This window comes from Schistocerca serialis, chromosome 5 (genome assembly GCF_023864345.2).
Source record: "Schistocerca serialis cubense isolate TAMUIC-IGC-003099 chromosome 5, iqSchSeri2.2, whole genome shotgun sequence".
NCBI lineage: Eukaryota > Metazoa > Arthropoda > Insecta > Orthoptera > Acrididae > Schistocerca > Schistocerca serialis.
Genome location: NC_064642.1, coordinates 65,621,748 through 65,644,545, shown reverse-complemented (window position 1 = coordinate 65,644,545; position 22,798 = coordinate 65,621,748). Strand labels below are relative to the sequence as shown.

At 44.5% G+C, this 22,798-nt stretch overlaps 1 protein-coding gene across 1 annotated transcript in view; it reads right to left on the bottom strand.

Moving 5' to 3' along the window:
• LOC126481079 (atrial natriuretic peptide receptor 1-like) overlaps window positions 1-22,798 on the bottom strand; it is a 1,220,509-nt gene that overhangs the window by 320,538 nt on the left and 877,173 nt on the right. Inside the window, exon 9 of the mRNA XM_050104566.1 lies at window positions 21,868-21,939. Within this exon, the coding sequence (XP_049960523.1) occupies window positions 21,868-21,939 (72 nt within the window). The remainder of the gene's footprint in view (window positions 1-21,867; window positions 21,940-22,798) is intronic.

Sequence of the window (22,798 nt, the reverse complement as noted above, 5' to 3'; positions counted from 1 at the left end):
TCAAATATTTGATGTCTTTGGTTACAATTAATCCCTATACATGATTCAATCATATCATCAGCAAGAGTCAATTCTTGGCGAAGAGAGGGGACCATTGTTATTCCATCCGTCTTCAATGAACGGACGTATCTGTAAGAACTGAAATATTCCTTTTTCTCGTTCCTACATGTGATGGAAAATGGTTCACATTTCACCACGTGGGAAAACGGGATGGCTGACATGAATTATGCTCGTGTTTGACACAGGTCAGACTCCCAACACAAAGATTTAAATCGGACTCTCAGTGAGGAATATGCCCTCTTCGGACACTAATTCTCATTATGCACCTGTTATCCATGCTGGCTACCAAACTGTTGAGGAATTCTCTGGGGGATATTGCTGTTCTAGCACGGTTCGGGGATGGGTGTTGGTGGAGAAACACATTTGGAAATAGCATCTCACGCGAGGTCTATAAGGGTTAGGTCCGGAGCTACGCGGGCTATTCCATACATTCGATAGATTCACTTTCCAATGGGTCAGACGCCTCAGCCGTCCTGTGTGGGCCTGCTTTGCCGTCCATAAACAGAAAATCGGGACCTACCGCATCCCCAAACAAACGGATATCATCCAGGCTAATTTCCCTGCAGTACCGCTGTGTAGTAACGGTACCTTGTACAAAGATATGCAGCAGTGTTCGGCCATAATTTTTCCATGCCATAACGCCTAGACAATTTCGAAGACATCCATGAACATTCTGTGGTATGTAACGCGTTCCCCTCTCTCCCCACTAACTGGTGGCCAGAATTACTTGCCACAGTGAAACGAAGCTCGTTTGAGAACCTCATTCTGGACCAATATTGCTGACCCCAATCAATATACTCCCTACACGATCGAATACTTTCTCGACTATGGCGTGGTTGAAGTGGGATGCTTCCGAGCATACATTCCGACCAGATTTAATCGCCGCGAAATGGCTGTGGCAGAGACATGTGTAGTGGTAGCGCTTGCAAGGTCTGTAGCGATCTGCCAACGATAAACATTTATGTTTCTTTTCGCCGTTAGGGCTATGTACCGATCCTCTTGCTGCGTGGTGGTCCATCTGCAACCACCGGCATACTTTTGATAGTATGTCCACCTCAAGCGGTCTTTTTAATCGTGAGGTGATACTTTTGACACTCTCATTACTGTGCCCACAACAGTGGCACTTCCATCGGCTTCGAGCCGTCCAAGTGCTTATCCACAATCGTAAGCATTCGCTACAACAACCTTCGTCAGACTCCATTTGCATGAACTATCGAAAGGATACAGAGAGTTCATACACAGGCTTCGCTGCCGTTAACACGACCCTCTCTCTACATTTCCTTTTACTATCATTGGTCGGATATTCCGTAGCAATCGTCGGTTGTTCCGTAACCAAGGGGAATTGGTCCTTAGCAAGTGTCAACTGTTCCTTAGCAATTGTCAAGCAGTATATTTCATGTTTATGAGGGTGGCATGAGGTCTTATTAGTTACTACACCTGTGAACGTGATTTTCGTACATATTCCCGTATCAAGCTTATTATTTGTGTTCTCGATCACAAAATCTAGATAATTTAGGAAACCCTTTTGCTCAGGCTCTACTTAAAACTATATTTTTATGCATCTACTTGTGGTAACCGCCATTTGTTCTGTTTACTTCTTGGGTCCTTGATACACTACATCGCCAACATGCATGTGTAAATACGTAGTTTATCCCAATACTTCATATTTTTCCGTAAAAAAGCTGTTTCATACGCATTGGTGCCCCCCATTCGTCCTTCTAATTGACCACCCATTGCTAAACCATCCACTTGTACATAAAAGGTATAATTAAATTTAAAATAGTTGACCGATAGCACAAACTGTAATAACCCTAACTGTTTCAAAATTACACATGTTAACAGGCTCATGTAAGTTGATTTCTATAACGTCTTTTATCTTCTTAACTGGCACAGACATTTAGAAATCAGTTACATCTAATAAAGTTAACAGCCGGCCGGAGTGGCCGAGCGGTTCCAGGCGCTGCAGTCTGGAACGGCGCGACCGCTACGGTCGCAGGTTCGAATCCTGCCTCGGGCATGGATGTGTGTGATGTCTTTAGGTTAGTTAGGTTTATCTAGTTCTAAGTTCTAGGGGACTGATGACCTCAGAAGTTAAGTCCCATAGTGCTCAGAGCCATTTTTTTTAATATAAATTCAACATGGCTCCCTCATTTGATTTGCACTTCTATATCAGTTGTGCCACCTTCATAGCTATACCATTTATGAAGCCTCTCACTTAATCATTCAATTAACGTTGAACCAGGTCACATTCTTCCACTGACAATGGTCCTCACTGGTTCCTCGACATTGTAAATGGTTCAAATGGCTCTGAGCACTATGGGACTTAACATCTATGGTCATCAGTCCCCTAGAACGTAGAACTACTTAAACCTAACTAACCTAAGGACCTCACACAACACCCAGCCATCACGAGGCAGAGAAAATCCCTGACCCCGCCGGGAATCGAACCCGGGAACCCGGGCGTGGGAAGCGAGAACGCTACCGCACGACCACGAGATGCGGGCAACCTTCTCGACATTGTGTGTCTTTATCCTACCTTTTGGTCATGGAACTTGTGAGTTCATTACAGTAAGGTTTTCAGTTTCCTTTTAGTAAACAAAAGAGCAATTTCCTCATGTATGTTAGTATAGCATGTAACCGCTGGATAAAAGAATTTATTGTTCACGTCACACTCACCTTCCCATTTTTAACTAAATTTAGCAACTCGTTTTCATGTTTGTTAACTGTAATATCATTGCTTTAAAGTACTGAAGCACAAGTATCCTTACATAATTCGTCAAATTATACAGCAGAAAGTACCTTCAGTACTCATACATTATGTAACTCATTGTCTAACATAGGCTTCTTGCAGTACAATTCTCTCAATTTCAGGATCTACCCACATTTTACGAAAAATTCTACGTAAGCTGTTCATGAAATTTTTCTTAACATTCATTTTAAAACACTTTGTGTCGTAGTTCAGAGTTACATCACTTTGTACTAAATGTTTTTTGAAACTAACGTAACGTATCCCTTTCATAATTTTGATACAAAGACCAAGCAATATACCTGTGTATTTCATCGATAATTTCTTGTCAGAAGGAATAATTTTCAGAACTTGTATTCACTCCGCTCTGATTCATGAAAACTCTGTAATATGGCTGCACATCAGATAACCTACTTACGTGACTATGATTAGTATTCTGTATAAAACAGTTGCCATGTTGACTTGACACTTTTGAAGAGTCATTTGGAGCCTTTAGGTTATTAAGAAATAGCTGGAAGGAGAAAAAGAGTAGGGCTTAAGCTGCTGTAGACGCTGAGTTCATTACAGATGGAGCACAAGCTAGGACAGGGAACGAAATTAGTGTGCCTTTTTCAATGGGACCATTCACCTTACCAATTTAAGGAGCTATGCTGAGCCTTAAGTTAATAGCCAGACGTAGGTTTGAATCTCATTCGTCATGAATGCTACCCAGTTGCCTTAAGAACAGTACCATCCATCTGTGCAGTAATAACTAGAATTTGATAGTAACTTTGAGATCCCACCAGAACCTGCAAGATCACTTTCAATGTGGTGCAAACGTGTGAAGCAAGCAGACAGCCATGGCACGTAGACATATTAGTGCATCCTACAGCTAATTGAGTGCGTTTGGGAGGAGCCAAATTGGGGCCTCCCGAGTGGGGGGGCTGATCCTTTCGGATAACTGCCAAATAAGTTGGACGTACTGCATCACTTGCGCAGCGATGTTGATGTCATCGCTCACGTGAATATTCTCACACTTGTACACGTGGTTCTGGACGTCCACGCAGCACATACGCCCGCCAGCATCGTCGTATTGTAAGGGCAGCATCGGTATAGCGTACAGTTACCGCAGTTCAGATAAGATGGCTTGTGAGCCCAGACGTGTCAATGAGAACTGTTGCGCACCAGTTATTAGCAGTGGCACTACGGAAACGCTCATCTGCAGCCGATGCACCACTCGCGCCACAGCATCGACGTGCGTGGTTCGACTGGTGCTGCTAGAGGATCACTTGCAAGACGGAATGGCGGTCGTCTTTCGTCAGCGATGAGAGAAGATTCTGCCTGTGTAGCGCTTTGCATTGGATCTGTGATTGCGCTTTCTTTGTAAGAGACTCTGTGGCTGGTCAGACTCGTTGCTGGAAGTTAATCGCCAGTATTGTTGGACAGTTGGGGGTTAGTCGCAAGCAGTGACTGATATACTGTTGGGCAGTTGGAGGTGAACAGCCAGCAGTGATGGATGTTAGATGTGAGAAGTTAGAATTGATGGAGGGTAGAGGTCTGAAGTGTTAGCGTAGGCTAACGATCTGTACATGTTCGACTTGGAGACTGAATATTATGCGTGAATATATACCTTCGTACTAAATGTCAATGACGAATTATATTCGTGTCTGAACTGGATGTCACATTATTAAGGTACAAAATACGTTATTTGGTTTGCAACAAAATCTTTCCTTTGCTAACCACATGCCTATTAGTATTTATTGGCTTTAGTAGTTAGAATCTTTCATTTCAAATGGTTCAAATGGCTCCAAGCACTATGGGACTGTCCGCAGCTCGTAGTCGTGCGGTAGCGTTCCCGCTTCCCACGCCCGGGTTCCCGGGTTCGATTCCCGGCGGGGTCAGGGATTTTCTCTGCCTCGTGATGACTGGGTGTTGTGTGATGTCCTTAGGTTAGTTACGTTTAAGTAGTTATAAGTTCTAGGAGACTGATGACCATAGTTGTTAAGTCCCATAGTGCTCAGAGCCATTTGAACCATTTGAACTGTGGGCATTCACATCTGATGTCATCAGTCCCCTAGACTTAGAACTACTTAAACCTAGCTAACCTAAGGACATCACACACCTCCATGCCCGAGGCAGGATTTGAACCTGCGATCGTAGAAGTAGCACGGTTGCGGTCTGAAGCGCCTAGAACCTTCCGGCCATAGCGGCTGGCAATCTTTCATTTAGCTGGCAGTATTGACGCTCACTGTATTGCAGCAGTTCGCGTAATGAAGATTTTTGTGAGGTAAGTGCCTAATGAAATGTATAGGTTACTGTTCGAATGGTTGAAATGTCTCTGAGCACTATGGGACTTAATTGCTGTGGTCATCAGTCCCCTAGAACTTAGAACTACTTAAACCTAACTAACTTAAGTACATCACACACATCCATGCCCGAGGCATAATTCAAACTTGCGACCGTAGCGGTCGCGCGGTTCCAGACTGTAGCGCCTAGAACCGCTCGGCCACTCCGGCCGGCTAGGAGGAGGAGGAGATTAGTGTTTAACGTCCCGTCGACAACGAGGTCATTAGAGACGGAGCGCAAGCTCGGATTAGGGAAGGACGGGGAAGGAAGTCGGCCGTGCCCTTTCAAAGGAACCATCCCGGCATTTGCCTGAAGCGATTTAGGGATATCACGGAAAACCTAAATCAGGATGGCCGGAGAAGGGATTGAACCGTCGTCCTCCCGAATGCCGGCCGGCTAGGTTACTGTTAGGATTTCTTTTTAGTCAGGGCCATTCTTTTGAATTAATTATTATTTGAAGTCAGGTTTTCTTTTCCTTGGCCGGCCGTTGTGGCCGAGCGGTTCTAGGCGCTACAGTCTGGAACCGCGCTACCACTATGCTCGCAGGTTCGAATCCTGCCTCGGGCGTGGATGTGTGTGATGTCCTTAGGTTAATTAGTTTTAAGTAGCTCTAAGTTCTAGGGGACTGATGACCTCAGCAGTTAAATCCCACAGTGCTCAGAGCCATTTGAACCATTTTTTTTTTCTTGAGCAGTCAAATTGCGTTGCGCTGTGATATTGTGAGCCTCAGTCATTCAGCAATTTAAGTACAGACACACCCATTTAAATAAAGACGTTTCAGCGCGTACGACGTAGAGATGGTGAGTGCTGTCTCGTAGAACGCATTCGTCCAAGACAGTGTGTCCCCACCCCACGCCTTACGGTCTGGGGAGCGACAAACTACAATTCTCGTTTACGTTTGATGTTTCTGGAGGGGATGCTAACCAAATGGTTCAAATGGCTCTGAGCACTATGGGACTCAACATCTTAGGTCATAAGTCCCCTAGAACTTAGAACTACTTAAACCTAACTAACCTAACACACACCCATGCCCGAGGCAGGATTCGAACCTGCGACCGTAGCGGTCCCGCGGTTCCGGACTGCAGCGCCAGAACCGCACGGCCACCGGATGCTAACCAGCTCTCATTACCAGCAGAATGATGTTACACCTGCTTTTTTTTCCCTTCATTCTTGCAACGGAAAGGTGATGTGTTGTTCCAGCAGGAGAGCGCTTCCCCAGACTGCCTGTGAAACTTAGCGTTCTCTCCGAGACGTGCAGCAACTTCTCTTACCAGCAGACTCTACAGGCTTGCTTCCAATCGAGCACTTGTTGGATGTGATGGGACGAAAACTGACTTGTACGACTGAGCAACCAACAAGTCTTACAGAATTACGTGAACAGGCATGGAATAACGTATCCCAGAACAGTAATAGCCATCTGTACGACCGATTGGACGCCAGAGACAGCGGCTGCATTGCCGCCAGTGGTAGCTACACCACGTACAAGTATGGAAGTTTTATCACGGGTCGATAACTCATAAATCAGAACAGATTGTGCTATTGATCTGAACATTTCATACACTCTTGCAACAATAGATCTCGAAACCTAAACTCTGGAAACCCCTGAAACAGTGTACTAATTTTTTTCCCAGCAGTGTGTGTTCTCATGGTGCAGTCAACTTCGATGAAGGTGACGACAGAACTAGTTACCGGAGTACGCGCCGCTCTGGCTCCGGGCTGGAGGAGTTAGGAGGAGATACTGCGACAGAAGGGGAGTCGTCTGAGCGTCGGAGCAGCCAGCAAAGGCAGCCGCAGCCCAGGCTAATGAGCCACAGGCAGCCGCAGGCAGCCGCCTCCTCGCCGTCGGCTAAATACGGCATTCAGCGCAGGCGAGTCATTAATAAGTCAGCGGTTATCAGCCGGCTCAATGAGAGCTCATTCCGGGGGGCTTCAGACGAGCCGAGCTCGTCCTCGTAAGGGCGAGATGCCGCCGCTGTCCTCGCAGCGACGTAGTGTCCCAGCGTCTTGGGCAACTTCGCTCTACTTGTGACGACCATCAGCCGCAGAGCGGCCAGAGGGCAGCCATTCGCTGATGTATGTGGAACTTCTGGAGAAGTATTATACGAAACAGTGGTGACTTCAACTCCCTACATCTCACACTGACTGTGATTTGGGACGCTGAGACACTAGGCAATGTCAGTCCAAGGCTTCGTTTATTAAGTCCTGTATGACACGTCGTCAAAAGTATGACAACACGAAATAGTGATAAGTTGTAGTACGAAAATAAGAATGTTTGTCATTTACGTCACTAAGTCATATTATGATAAATAAACTGGAACGCATAACTTAAGGGGGGTAGGACGTCAAACGTCAAACAGGCCGACTTGCAGCACGAGAGGCACCACACGAGATTTTAATTTCCAATGTCTATACTCTCAAAAATAAATTCATGAAACTTTATCAGCATGACCAGAAATGACGCTCATAGCTGTGGAAGTTCAAAAACATAACAAAATAAATTTTGTTTACATGCGAAATTTCATCATTTTTTTCACTTACTGTTGGGTACATTTGTTGCTATAGGTACACTTTGCGTCATAAGTAAGAGAGTCTTCGATAAATTTTGCACAGCACACAAACCATACTTACATGTGTATGAAATTATAGAATTCATTTAATTTATTAAAAAGTGAATGAGGTGTTACATTTTAAACTTCATCTTTGTAAAAAAATCTAATTTTATAGTTGATTATCTCGCCGGCAGCTGTGGCCGAAGGGTTCTAGGCGCTTAAGTCCGGAACCGCGCTGCTTCTACGGTCGCAGGTTCTAACACTGCCTCGGGCATGGATGTGTGCGATATCCTTAGTTAGGCTTAAGTAGTTCTAAGTCTAGGGGACTGATGACCTCAGACTTTGTCCCCCATAGTGCTTCGAGCCATTTGAACCATCTTTGAGTTGATTATCTCAGTTTTTTTTAATAGATTTGGAAGATTCTAGAGTTCATACACCTGTATGTATGGATTGTGTGCTGTGCAAAATTCATCATAGAATCTCTCTTACTTACGAAGAAAAGTATACCTACAGGAACAAATGCAGCCAACAGTAAGCGAAAAAATGATTAAATTTCACATGTAAACAAAATTTATTTTCTTACGTTTTTGAACTTCCACCACCGTGAGTGTGAATCCTGAATCGTTCCTGCTCATACTGACAAAGTTTGATGAATTTATTTGTAAAATTGTACACAGTGGAAATTAAAAGGTCTTATGGCGTCTCTCCCGCTGCAAGTCGGCCCGTTCGACGTCCTACACCCCCTTAAAGACGAAAGTACCTTTCACACGATGTATCGTTGCCAAGTGACATAGCCCACGCATAGAAATAACTGCTATTACAGAAGGCAACTGAAAGAAATACGTACTGAGACGAACATAAATGACACTTTTGTCCTAAGACAATTTTTACATTGAAGGCACCGGGAACCATAATGGTACCTGAACGTTACTAATGATGGGACTTGGTTCTTAACGGGTTATGTGATCATCACAAATGGTCACATATACTCTGAACCTGCTCTAATGTTAGCCACAAGACTGGCAAGGCGCTCTTGTGACAGGAGCTTCCATTTCTCCACCAGCGGGGTTGAGAATTGCTGGATGGCCGTTTGTGCCCGTGAAAGTGCTGCAGTGCGTCTCTTTAACGGATCACACGTGCTCGACTGGAATTTAAGTCGGGGCAAGATCAGGTCATTCCATTCGCCGAATACCCTCTGGTTCCAAGAACTGCTACACATGCGCTGTTCTCTTTGGTCGCGCATTATCACCTATATAAATGAGGCCAGAGCTAAACTCACCCCTGGAAAGATGCTCGTGAGGAAGGAGTACACTGTCGCAATAACGTTGGGTGAAAAGTGTAAGGCATTCAAAGAAGGGGAAGTCAGTACGTTGGTGCAAATTTATGCCTCCCCACACCATAACGCCTAGACTACCAAAACGATTATGTCCGAGAATGTTCCTGGGTGCATAGCGTGTTTCCGACGTATCGCAGCACATCCACACGCGCCACAGACCAGCCATCAGTTTTCATCAGCACCAGTGGAGGAGTGGAGTGCCCTGTCATAAGAGTTAATTACCAACCTAGAGACCAGCATGGCAGCACGTCATAGAGCGCGCATTACCGTCCGTGGTAAGGCACAACCTGTAAAGAACCATGTCCCAACCTCTGTAATGTCCAGGCGACTATGACAAATCGAGGTGACTTCAGTGTATTTATTGTCTTTCAGTAAAAATGCAATTTCTATTTGTCTCATTTCGAGTTTTTTTTCTGTATATTTCTGTACTATACTGCAGTAGTTCTTTGTGTATATCGTCCAAGCTATCGACGAGCTATGTTATTTGACAGTAGCGCATCATGCGCGAGTTACTTTAATCCCAAATTTTTGCACACAAGGGTACGTTTCTAGGGGAACAGCTGTACAACAATTCACACTGTGTTGGTGGAAGTGGATGGCAACAAGCACTATCATATGACACATCGCTTAGCGGAAGCAGGGGCTTCGTCAAAGAGGACTGAATAGGAAAGAAAATAGTGTAGTTACGTAGTGCCGTGGCTACATTCGATTCTTTATTTACTGCTGTTTCATCAGGATCTGCCCTTTTGTACCTCTATTGCACCTGGTACTGCATAACAGTACATTAGAGCTCAAACTACAATCGCGAGCTTGTTTGTAACACCACAAAATGTTTGACATAACATAATGTGCACAATAAAAAGAATTCGGTGTGTAGTCAGTATCTAGTAAACATAAAGAACTAAACCCCATCTATATTCAGATATGCCATCATCTACATCTACATACACTCCTGGAAATGGAAAAAAGAACACATTGACACCGGTGTGTCAGACCCACCATACTTGCTCCGGACACTGCGAGAGGGCTGTACAAGCAATGATCACACGCACGGCACAGCGGACACACCAGGAACCGCGGTGTTGGCCGTCGAATGGCGCTAGCTGTGCAGCATTTGTGCACCGCCGCCGTCAGTGTCAGCCAGTTTTCCGTGGCATACGGAGCTCCATCGCAGTCTTTAACACTGGTAGCATGCCGCGACAGCGTGGACGTGAACCGTATGTGCAGTTGACGGACTTTGAGTGAGGGCGTATAGTGGGCATGCGGGAGGCCGGGTGGACGTACCACCGAATTGCTCAACACGTGGGGCGTGAGGTCTCCACAGTACATCGCCAGTGGTCGGCGGAAGGTGCACGTGCCCGTCGACCTGGGACCGGACCGCAGCGACGCACGGATGCACGCCAAGACCGTAGGATCCTACGCAGTGCCGTAGGGGACCGCACTGCCACTTCCCAGCAAATTAGGGACACTGTTGCTCCTGGGGTATCGGCGAGGACCATTCGCAACCGTCTCCATGAAGCTGGGCTACGGTCCCGCACACCGTTAGGCCGTCTTCCGCTCACGCCCCAACATCGTGCAGCCTGCCTCCAGTGGTGTCGCGACAGGCGTGAATGGAGGGACGAATGGAGACGTGTCATCTTCAGCGATGAGAGTCGCTTCTGCCTTGGTGCCAATGATGGTCGTATGCGTGTTTGGCGCCGTGCAGGTGAGCGCCACAATCAGGACTGCATACGACCGAGGCACACAGGGCCAACACACGGCATCATGGTGTGGGGAGCGATCTCCTACACTGGCCGTACACCACTGGTGATCGTCGAGGGGACACTGAATAGTGCACGGTACATCCAAACCGTCATCAAACCCATCGTTCTACCATTCCTAGACCGGCAAGGGAACTTGCTGTTCCAACAGGACAATGCACGTCCGCATGTATCCCGTGCCACCCAACGTGCTCTAGAAGGTGTAAGTCAACTACCCTGGCCAGCAAGATCTCCGGATCTGTCCCCCATTGAGCATGTTTGGGACTGGATGAAGCGTCGTCTCACGCGGTCTGCACGTCCAGCACGAACGCTGGTCCAACTGAGGCGCCAGGTGGAAATGGCATGGCAAGCCGTTCCACAGGACTACATCCAGCATCTCTACGATCGTCTCCATGGGAGAATAGCAGCCTGCATTGCTGCGAAAGGTGGATATACACTGTACTAGTGCCGACATTGTGCATGCTCTGATGCCTGTGTCTATGTGCCTGTGGTTCTGTCAGTGTGATCATGTGATGTATCTGACCCCAGGAATGTGTCAATAAAGTTTCCCCTTCCTGGGACAATGAATTCACGGTGTTCTTATTTCAATTTCCAGGAGTGTATATACTCCGCTAGCCACCAAGCGGTGTGTAATGGAGGGCACAATTCGCTCCAAAGTCATATTCCACCCCTCTGTTCCACTCGCGGATCGCGCGAGGGAAAAACGACTATCTGAACGCCTCACATCTCAGTACGAACTCTTATTTCCCTTATCTTTGAATGATGATCATTACGCGACTTGAAAGTTGTTGGTAATAAAATATGCTCTAAATCCTCGGTGAAGATTGGATTTCGGAATTTAGAGAGCAGCCCCTTCTGTTTAGCGCGTCGTCTATCTGCAAGTGTGTCCCACTTCAAACTTTCTATGAGATTTGTAACGCTCTCGCGATGGCTGAATGTACCAGCCACGAATCTTGCCGCTCTTCTTTGGACCATCTCAATCTCTTAAATCAGACCCAACTGGCATGGGTCCCATACAGACGAACAATACTGTAAGACTGGACGAACTAACGTATTGTACGCTGTTTCCTTTGTTGAAGGATTGCATAGCTTCACGATTTTACCAATAAACCGCAATGTAGAGTTCGCCTTACCCGTTACTTGTGTAATCTGATCATTCCATTTGAGATCATTTCGAATAGTCACAGCCAGATACTTGGCTGATGTTACCACTTCCAAAACTGATCATTTATTTTGTAGTCATACATTAACGGGGATTTTCGCCTTGTTATACGCAATAGATTACTCTTACTAATATTGAGAGATAACTGCCAGTCATTACACCACGCATTTATTTTCTGCAAATCCTCATTGATTTGCTCACAACTTTCGTGTGATACTACTTTCCTGTAGACTACAGCATCATCGGCAGACAGTCCACGCCGCTGTCAATACCAGCAACCAGATCGTTTATGTAAATAGTAAACAGCAGAGGACCTATTACGCTGCCCTGGGGCACACCTCAAGTTACTCTTGTTTCTGTTGAAGTTACCCCGTTCAGGACGACATACTGCTCCCTGTCTGTTAGAAAACTTTCTATCCAACCGCATATGTCATTGGATAGACCGTAAGCGCGCACTTTTTGTAGAAAGCGACAGTGCGGAACTGAGTCGAACGCCTTTCGAAAGTCGAGAAATATGGCATCAACCTGGAAGCCGGTATCTAGAGCCTGTTGTATATCATGCACAAAGAGGGCCATCTGTGTCTCGCATGACCGCTGTTTCCTAAAACCGTGCTGGTTTCTGCAGATGAGCTGCTCAGAGTTCAGAAAGGTCATTATGTCTGAACACAAATATGTTCCATGATTCTACAACAAATCGATGTCAGTGAAATTGGCCGATAATTATGTGCATCCGATTTTCTACCCTTTTCATAGATTGCTATGACCTTGGCCTTCTTCCAAACTGCAACGGAATGGCGTAACAGACAGCATGAATGTGTTGTTCCGGTATCTGCAAGTCCGGGATGGGTCCGCATGCGCGACTCATTTCAGGTGCCCTAACGGAAAGGAGTCTAAAGTGTTGAGGTCCGGCAACCAGACGCCTCATGCGACTCGACCACCATGGCCGATCCGTCGTCGAGGATAGACGTTGCCTCGATGGCTCCGCACGGTAATCCGAAAGCAAGCTGGAGCACCATCAAGTACCATCCACAGCACCGTTACTACCACCAGAGGGATTTCTTCTAGCAGGGTAGACAGACTCACCCGCAGGAAGTGCAGATGTGACTCGCCTGTGAGGCCATGTGGGAAGATGACTGGTTCCACGAAGCGAAAGTAGAGATGAGACAACCGACCGGTTAAAACCGATTCCGGTATTTTAATTCTGACAAGGGAACCTCCCCATCGCTGCCCCCTCAGATCCAGTTATAAGTAGGCACAGTGGATAGGCCTTGAAAAACTGAACACAGATCAATGGAGAAAACAAGAAGAAGTTGTGTGTAACTATGAAAAAATAAGCAAAATATACAAACTGAGTAGTCCATGCGCAAGACAGTCAGCATCAAGGGCACTGTCAGCTATGAAGCGCCGTGGTCCCGTGGTTAGCCTGAGCAGCTGCGGAACAAGGGATCCTTGGTTCAAGTCTCCCCCTGAGTGAAAAATTTATTTTCGCAAAGTTATGGTCTGTCCATTCGTTCATCGACGTCTCTGTTCACTATAATAAGTTTAGTGTCTGTGTTTTGCGACCGCACCGCAAAACCGTGCGATTAGTAGACGAAAGGACGTGCCTCTCCAATGGGAACCGAAAACATTTGATCGCAAGGTCATAGGTCAACCAATTCCTCCACAGGAAAACACGTCTGATATATTCTATGCGACACTGGTGACGGCATGTGCGTCACATGACAGGAATATGTTGTCGACCCACCTAACTTGTACACTTGGCGAATGGGTAAAAAGATTCTTCTACCACGCTCGATTTAGGTTTTCTTGTGGATGTGATAATCATTGCCAAAAAAGTGATGAAAACATAAGAGTTTGTCACATAAACTGCAACAAATGAATGCAACAGTTTCACAGTCGCACAGTTTTCCCTGTGCTCTGTCAAAACATATGTTTTTAACGTTTTCAAATTTTTCCTGCGTGGGCCGTCAAATCCTGCATATGTCCAAGCAAATCTGAACATGTCCTGGAATTTTGGAGAAAGAAAGTTGATTATATAAAAATTAAACTTCTCAATCTAGTGAAGATTTGAACTAAAGACCTCTCAGTCCGCAGTTGCTTACGCTAACCACGAGACCACGGCGCTCCTCAGCTCCTCGTTTCTTTGATGTAGCCTTCTTTATCATGGACTACTCACTTTGTATATTTTGCTTATTTTTTCATAGTTCCACACAACTTCTTCCTGTTTTCTCCATTGATCTGTGTTCAGTTTTTCAAGGCCTATCCACTATGCCAACTTATAACTAAATCTGAGGGGGGTGCGATGAGGAGGTTCCCTTGTGAATAACACATATTTTTCGGTATTGGTTTGGTATCGGTTATAACAGATGTATTTTATTTTTTTACTAACAAACGAGTAAAAAATCGAAATGTCAATTAACAGTAGCAGTCCTGAAATTTTCCGTTTTTAAGTAAACCATTTTCTTTAATATGAGTATTTTTCTTCATAACATTTCCATTGGTCTGAAAGGCTGCGTTATTGTAGAGAATGGGAAAAGTGATCAGTGCTATTTCATAACAATACCGACGGAAACAAGTAACAAACACATGACATAGGAATCGGTGCAACATTGCTGAGGCAGTAATGCCCCATTTCTGGTAAAAAAAAAATAAAAAAAAGGTCTCGGTTGCGATATTCCTTAGTTGTCATTAAATAATTTTAAACTGGTTGCTTTACAGCCTGCCAAGATGGATTGGGAAAATTGTTAATAATGTCCCTGTTGCCGTGTATTTTGGCTTAAGGTACTCTCTATATGCAGTTTGTAAGACTTGCCCCCACCTGGTCTATATGATAGTTTCTCGTTTTCCACGCCTACCATACACTGTACTGAGGAATGGCACCAACCCTAGTCTGGAATATTTTTACGAAGAAACATAGCAATGAAGTATAATGATTCCTTTGCTTCAAAAGATTAAATCTTTGTTTGCCATTTCTATGAAATAGTAAAAGAAGAAGGAAATTATGGTAACAGTAATAAACTAAAAATTTAGTAACATTTCATTAATTAAAACGTCCGGGCTGAATTGCCGTGGTCCATATATAAAACTGCTTCTCCTTCCTGACGTTTCGTTGCCTACTGCGGGCAACATCTTCTGAGGTGAGTCGGCGTCTGGCTGCTAGGCGCTGGAGGTCCCGCTTATATAGAGCGCTTAGATGGCGCCACCACTCATCACGTGCTTTCGACTTTAAAACTATCTCTGGCTAGCGCCATCTCTCTCGATTATAGGTAATCGATAGTCACTTCGTTGGTACAGAGTCGACCGCCATGTCTAGTTTTAATCCTTCTTCTTTTTTATTAACATTATTTTCGTGCTTGTACATCTCTATAGCTTCTCTATACATGCGGGTAAAATAATTTGAAGTCCTAGCTATCACGTTTGTCTCACTAAATTTTATTTCGTGACCACCGTCTTTGAAAACGTGTTCCGCTACAGCTGATTTGTCAATTTGTCCCAATCTACAGTTCCTTTTGTGCTCCGTTAGGCGTGTATTAACACTCGTTTTAGTTGTCAGGAAGGAGAAGCAGTTTTATATATGGACCACGGCAATTCAGCCCGGAAGTTTTAATTAATGAAGACGCCGGCCGTGAAAGCTTAGATGTTATGATTAGCGACATTTTATTTATAGTAAACAATAAAAACAAAAAGTAGCTGGTCTCCTGCCTGTGTCTACATAATATGCTTTTCTCTGCTTGTAGCTCTTCAGGATCCATAAATTAACAAGAAAAGCCAGAGTTTTCACCCTTTAGCACTGACTAATTGTAATTCCTAAACAGTTGTATGGCCCAGGCTAGAACATTATTTTTGAGAAGAGTTTCAAAAAATTAAAAACATTAAGAGAATACTGGTAATTGTTTGCAGTATTCAACCAATCACCACTTACAGAGACAGGGAGCAAATGGTGAAACTGAGAGAGTCAAATCTTTATATCTTTGCTCGCTTTACTACAGGAAATAATAGGAATAAAAATCCGAAAATAGGTTATTTCCGAAACCAGTTATTTTGAGCGGTTTTAACAGGCAGGTTAAACTGACCTGGAAAAAAAACGATGTAACTGAAAACCGGTTGTTTGGGAGATAACCACCATCCTTAGGCGGAAGCCAGTAATACCCGCTCACATACTGAGTCTGCGCCGGTGCTGATAATTGGCTGCCACCAGATCATGGGAACGCTCCGTAGCCCATACGTGGCCACTGTGCAGATTGACGATACCGCCATTGTTAATGGCAGTCTTCTCTGTGAATAGGACAGATGACGAAGATTCCACCACCGTTGAGCCCTGTGCGATGAACCAGGGACAAAATCATAGACGCCGACGCAAGTCTGTAGACAATGCCCGCACACGTTGGAAGTGGTACGGATTGTGGCAGCTGTGGTGGATAACGTTCCACGCAATTGTCCTTGTCGTGGCGTAGAGGCGGGCACTGTGGTTGCCGGTCCTACTTTCCCACGCGTTTGTTTGATGTGAATGTGACACCCCCCGCCCCACGACTGAATGGCCCGACCGCCACACATTGTGTTCCCATAATTATTTGGTGGCACCTGAAGATGAAACGTTATGCTCAGAAACTGGTCGAGCAATAAATCAAGAAATTACTGGCAACCGAAGCGCATTTTTATTGTAAAAATATATTTCTCAATTGCGGATGTTCACCTGATGAAATATTTTGTACCGTTGCAAGCAATTTATGTTGCGGTTGCTGTCGCCCATTTGCCTGACGTTATGTAAAAATGACGTAGGTTTGTTCCTGGTAGGTATAATGGGCTATCGTCACTCATCTGTCTCACCCATTTCATCCCATTCGTTTCCTTTCTTGTTTGCTGCGGCTTAAGCCGTCGTCACACGAGACGAGGCAGCTCAAGTTGGTCGCGCGGGATTAGCCGAGCGGTCTTGGGCGCTGCAGTCATTGACTGTGCGGCTGGTCCCGGCGGAGGTTCGAGTCCTCTCTCGGGCATGGATGTGTGTGTGTTCGTCCTTAGTATAATTTAGTTTAAGTAGTGTGTAAGCTTAGGGACTGATGACCTTAGCAATTAAGTCCCATAAGATTTCACATACATTTGAACATTTTCAGCTAAAGTTGAGGTTGACGCGGAGCTGGACGTGAACGCGGGCAGTAAACCAAACGTCACAAGAGAGACTGCCGTCAGCACACGGGACGAGCTGGCTAATGTGATTTGCGCTTCCAGTGCTCTCCAGGGCATCGGCTTTATTTGGTTCACCAGCAACGCAGCTTTTTTCAACGAAAAAAGACGAGCGTGAAATTCCTGCGTTAACTCTATTAAAACACCAGTCTTCTCCATTATCCGTGCGCTATTCATGTTATGCTGTCCATATTACACATAAATACAAATTTCAATAGACATGAACGTGTAATGAGACAAGAAAGAAACATACATGTTCAGTCTGTAAGGACGTCAGCTTATAAAAGCTCACAAAATTCGACAAACTCACTCCTGACAGAGCGCATTTATTCACCTTTTTCGTTTGTAACTCTTCAATTTTTTCCCCGTTTGCAGTTAAAATTATTGACCATAGGTTCCGCCTTTTATGCAAAACACTCTTATTGTTACACAAACATGTTTCGGCACCTCTGTGCCATCATCAGTGGGTATTGTTTATTGAACAACAACTTTACAGTTTTTCAGTAAACAAAAGCCACTGATGATGGCACAGAGGTGCCGAGACATGTTTGGGTAACAAGGGAAAGACAGTGTTTGGCATAAAAGACGGAACCTATATCCAATAATGAGCGCATTTATATTTACATAACATCAAATATTACACAAATTATTACTATTAATGTAATAAAAGAATAACACAATCTTTTTGAAAATTCGAAGGTGTAAAAGAATTTGGACACAGCAGGACGCAAACCCGCTATCTACTGGTTCGTAACGTGGTGTCCGCACTAACTATGCCACACTTAAGTTCTGCAGTAACAACGTAGTTTATGTTACAGTCTTCCGAGGGCTTTAATCGCTGATATGTTATTAATTGACATTTTAATTGTAGTAAATCTTACCGTGGGCAACACGTTTTTGATAAATCCTCCATGCGCCGTTGCTGGAGGAAGGCGTACTTTTACAACACGCGAGTTATAACACGAAAATAACTAAACACGAAAATTTTTAACCACAAATGCCGGCCGGGTTGGCTGAGCGGTTTAGGCGCTACAGTCTGGAACCACTCGACCGCTACGTTCGCAGGTTCGACTCCTGCCTCGGGCATGGATGTGTGTGATGTCCTTAGGTTAGCTAGGTTTAAGTACTTCTAAGTTCTAGGGGACTGATGACCTCAGAAGTTAAATCCCATAGTGCTCAGAGCCATTTGAGCCATTAACCACAAATATGACGTTCCCAGCCATTTTGCCACAACAAACCAGGCCAATAATGATGCGTTCTCGAGAGATTCATCGTGCTGGTACTTACGAGGTGCATTCAAGTTCTAAGGACTTCGATTTTTTTTCTCCAGACTGGAAAGAGATAGAAACATGCGCATTGTTTTAAAATGAGGCCGCGTTCATTGTCAATACGTCCCAGAGATGGCAGCATCGTACGGCAGATGGCATTTTACCGCCAGCGGCGAGAATGAGAACTGTTTTAAATACTTAAAATGGCGACGTTTTCCTTACTTGAACAGCGTGCAATCATTCGTTTTCTGAATTTGCGTGGTGTGAAACCAATTGATATTCATCGACAGTTGAAGGAGACATGTGGTGATGGAGTTGTGGATGTGTCGAAAGTGTGTTCGTGGGTGCGACAGTTTAATGAAGGCAGACCATTGTGTGACAACAAACTGAAACAACCTCGGGCTCGCACAAGCCGGTCTGATGACATGATCGAGAAAGTGGACAGAATTGTTTTGGGGGATCGCCGAATGACTGTTGAACAGATCGCCTCTAGAGTTGGCATTTCTGTGGGTTCTGTGCACACAATCCTGCATGACGACCTGAAAATGCGAAAAGTGTCATCGAGCTGGGTGCCACGAATGCTGACAGACGACCACATGGCTGCCCATGTGACATGTTGCCAAGCAATGTTGACGCGCAACGACAGCATGAATGGGACTTTCTTTTCGTCGGTTGTGACAATGGATGAGACGTGGATGCCATTTTTCAATCCAGAAACAAAGCGCCAGTCAGCTCAATGGAACCACACAGATTCACCGCCACCAAAAAAATTTCGGGTAACCGCCAGTGCTGAAAAAATGATGGTGTCCATGTTCTGGGACAGCGAGGGCGTAATCCTTACCCATTGCGTTCCAAAGGGCACTGTGGGAACAGGTGCATCCTACGAAAATGTTTTGAAGAACAAATTCCTTCCTGTACTGCAGCAAAAACGTCCGGGAAGGGCTGCGCGTGTGCTGTTTCACCAAGACAACGCACCCGCACATCGAGCTAACATTACGCTACAGTTTCTTCGTGATAACAACTCTGAAGTGATTCCTCATGCTCCCTACTCACCTGACCTGGCTCCTAGTGACTTTTGGCTTTTTCCAACAATGAAAGACACTCTCCATGGCCGCACATTCACCAGCCGTGCTGCTATTGCCTCAGCGATTTTCCAGTGGTCAAAACAGACTCCTAAAGAAGCCTTCGCCGCTGCCATGGAATCATGGCAGGGCGATTACGTCGAGAAGTAACGCCAGTTTCATCGATTTCGGGTGAGTAGTTAATGAGAAAAAAAAAATCGGAGGCCTTAGAACTTGAATGCACCTCGTACAAGGGAATCTCCCCATCGCACCCCTCTCAGATGTAGTGATAAGATGGCCCGCTGGATAGCCATCAATGACTGAACACAGGAAGAAGGTGCACTGGACTGTGGATAAAAGGAAGCAAAATAGAAACAGTGAACAGTCGAAAATGAACGTGTGAATGATCGAGCGACTTTGAATGATAGCGTTGTGATCATGTTGTGACGGTATTGGACTGCAAAACGGGAAAGCCGCGTTCAAATCTCCATCGTGCCCTTTCTCTTTTTTTTCTTTTTTTTTTTCTTTACAAATTTTTGACTGTCAGTCCCATCACTGTCGTGTCTTTTCTCCTTCCATAGTCTTGGCAGCTGCCATACCACACACAGATTACAGAATATGAGTGACGTGAGAATATATCACCGTCGCAAGTAAATGTGGTGAATAGTGACAGCAGGCATGATGCCTCGTAGACCTCTCACAGAAGAGCAACAAATAAACGTCTGTAAACTATATTACTACGCCAAAACTTCCAAAAACGGAACGCAAGGGTTATAACATGTGGTGTTCTTGTAGAACAAATCGGAGGTACGTACGTCTGGAGGTCCCATTGTTACACGTCGCTGTGGCAAACGAACGTTACACAACAATACAGACAGAAATTTGAGTACAGTGAATAGACATGTCGATGATCGGACGGACAGCTCATAATTTTGTGAAAAAAGAAACGGTGGGGCCTAATGGAGATTCGGACTCGGAGACGGGCTACCCAATGAGTTGGCTCTGAGCACTGTGGGACTTAACTGCTGTGGTCATCAGTGCCCTAGAACTTAGAACTACTTAAACCTAACTAACCTAAGGACATCACACACATCCATACCCGAGGCAGGATTCGAACCTGCGACCGTAGCGGTGCTACCCAATGGGCCATCTAATCAATAAATCTGAGGGAGCTGCAATGAAGAGGATCCCTTGTTAGAAACAGCACATACTCGCAAAGTGTAGGTTACAACATAGCACCCACCAAATATGGGCTTCAAATGAACGCTAAAAATAAAGTGCATTGTTTCGCAAGTTCTGCTGGTGACACAAGGTTCGTGCTTCTTGTTGGTTCCACTTTACGTGGCACGTTGCCGCAGTATCGCAGCTGACGAAATACCTCCTCAAAGTGAAACAGCAGCAAGAGACGCCACCAAACTCGTACAGCGACACGTCAGTGTTCGCTAACTGCTGCCTTGTAACGACGGCTTTATCCGTTCCCTGTCGACGTGAACACTGGCGTAGCCCTCTGACGCCATACTAATAACAGCAGCTTCTGACGTCCATTACCTTAGTTAGGCTTACTTAGAGCAGGCTCGCTATTAATTCTGTCGCGTCGGGAGAACATGGCGACGACAGACGACGGAGTACAGACCACGTATGGCTCGTGTCGGCCCTAAGATGTGACCCCTGCCTTCCGCGGTTGTCATAATTTCATTACCAGCTTGGGTAAGCACTGCGTTCTGTTCCACCACCTGCAACGAATTTGCAGAATTCTCGAGCTAGCTATTCTCTTACTGAAAAGTTTTTCCCCGAATGCATTCGAAATTAATATAATTTCCTTTGTTTCTTACGCTGGCAAGGCAGTTACTCGGTCCGATAACATCTAGTCTCTCCGCTTCCTTCATCTTATGGGCTACCAGTTTCTCTCCCCCTCTCTTTAATACATTTCCAATTCAAATATATATATATATATATATATATATATATATATATATATATATATTTACTTATACTAATAATCCGACACTATGGACTAGTGATTCCCGTATTGGAAAGGTTTTGTTGAAGAACGTATCCAAATACTTTAAAATTCTACGAACTATTTTTTGCCCGTAGCCGTCCCACCTTTGCCATACAACACGTTTTAGCAGAATTATCTTTAGTACGACGATAAGTCGGACGCTGCCACGGTCATGATGATAGGATAATTCCTCTGGAGGTAAAACAATTGCTTACCTTCGTGTAGGGAATGCATCAAAAGTTAGGAATACACAACCAGCCAACATTTACTAATGTAGTCAAGAATTGTAAACAGAAAATCAATCTGGTAGTCTTAGATGTTAAATCTTATTATGCCAAACTGGTATTTCGCAAGCAAAATTCAAACTCTGCTAGATGTAAATTTAATCTATCGTCGAAGTGACTGCTGCGGACTAACCTTATAAAACGCAGTCTGGACAAATATTTGACGATTTGTCTCTCCAATGCTCATATTGTCTTCGGAGAGTGTCTGCAAAAAGAAACAAAAGAGTACCAATTAGTTATTTGCATAAAAACATACGTAAACGCACAGATTAGTGACACAATTGAGCGCATTGTTGCACAGCAAACTCTGTAATTATTTTATGAGCAAAATTAATAGCCAGTCTAGTCATATCTTTGGGCTCAGCTTATTAAAATGACATCCAGATTTTTTAAAAAAATGATTGATCCAAAAACCTACCATTTGTAAGTGAATAGTTTTAGACTAACAAAGCGTTGAATACGAAATTTCTCGCTTAACGAGAGAGATGCACAGGTTTGTTCATTGGGTTTATACTTGTTCTGGTGGACAAAACATTTTAATGAAACTAAACTTTCTTTTGAGTCTAGTAAATTACCAAATGTGAAACGTAACATCTGCCAATTTGCAGCTCTTAAGTGTCGAGTAATCTGTTTCAGTGGACCAGCTGGTTCCAGGCCAACGCGCGATTAAGATGGAGTACGCCAAATACCAAGTCCACATCACTATGTAATACAGTGATGGTCGACTGGAACACACACATAATGTCGACTTGAAATTTCAGCCGTAACTGTATGGTTCGTTGATTCACTTTTTGCTGCTTAAAATACTTCTAACAACCTTCTACGTGGCCATCAATTTCAGGCATAAAAAATTATCTGAATTTATGATATAGCAAACTATCATGCAACACGCTGAGACACTTTATTCAGTTCTGTAAAATGCAACAAGTTTTAAGTAATGATTATTATAACAAAATTAGGTTTAAAAACAGTTTTTGTTTTTATTGTCATGCTGTAACCTTCATTTATCTACGTTGTTGGGTTATGCAGGACCCTCTGTATATCACTGTGTATTGATAGCTTAT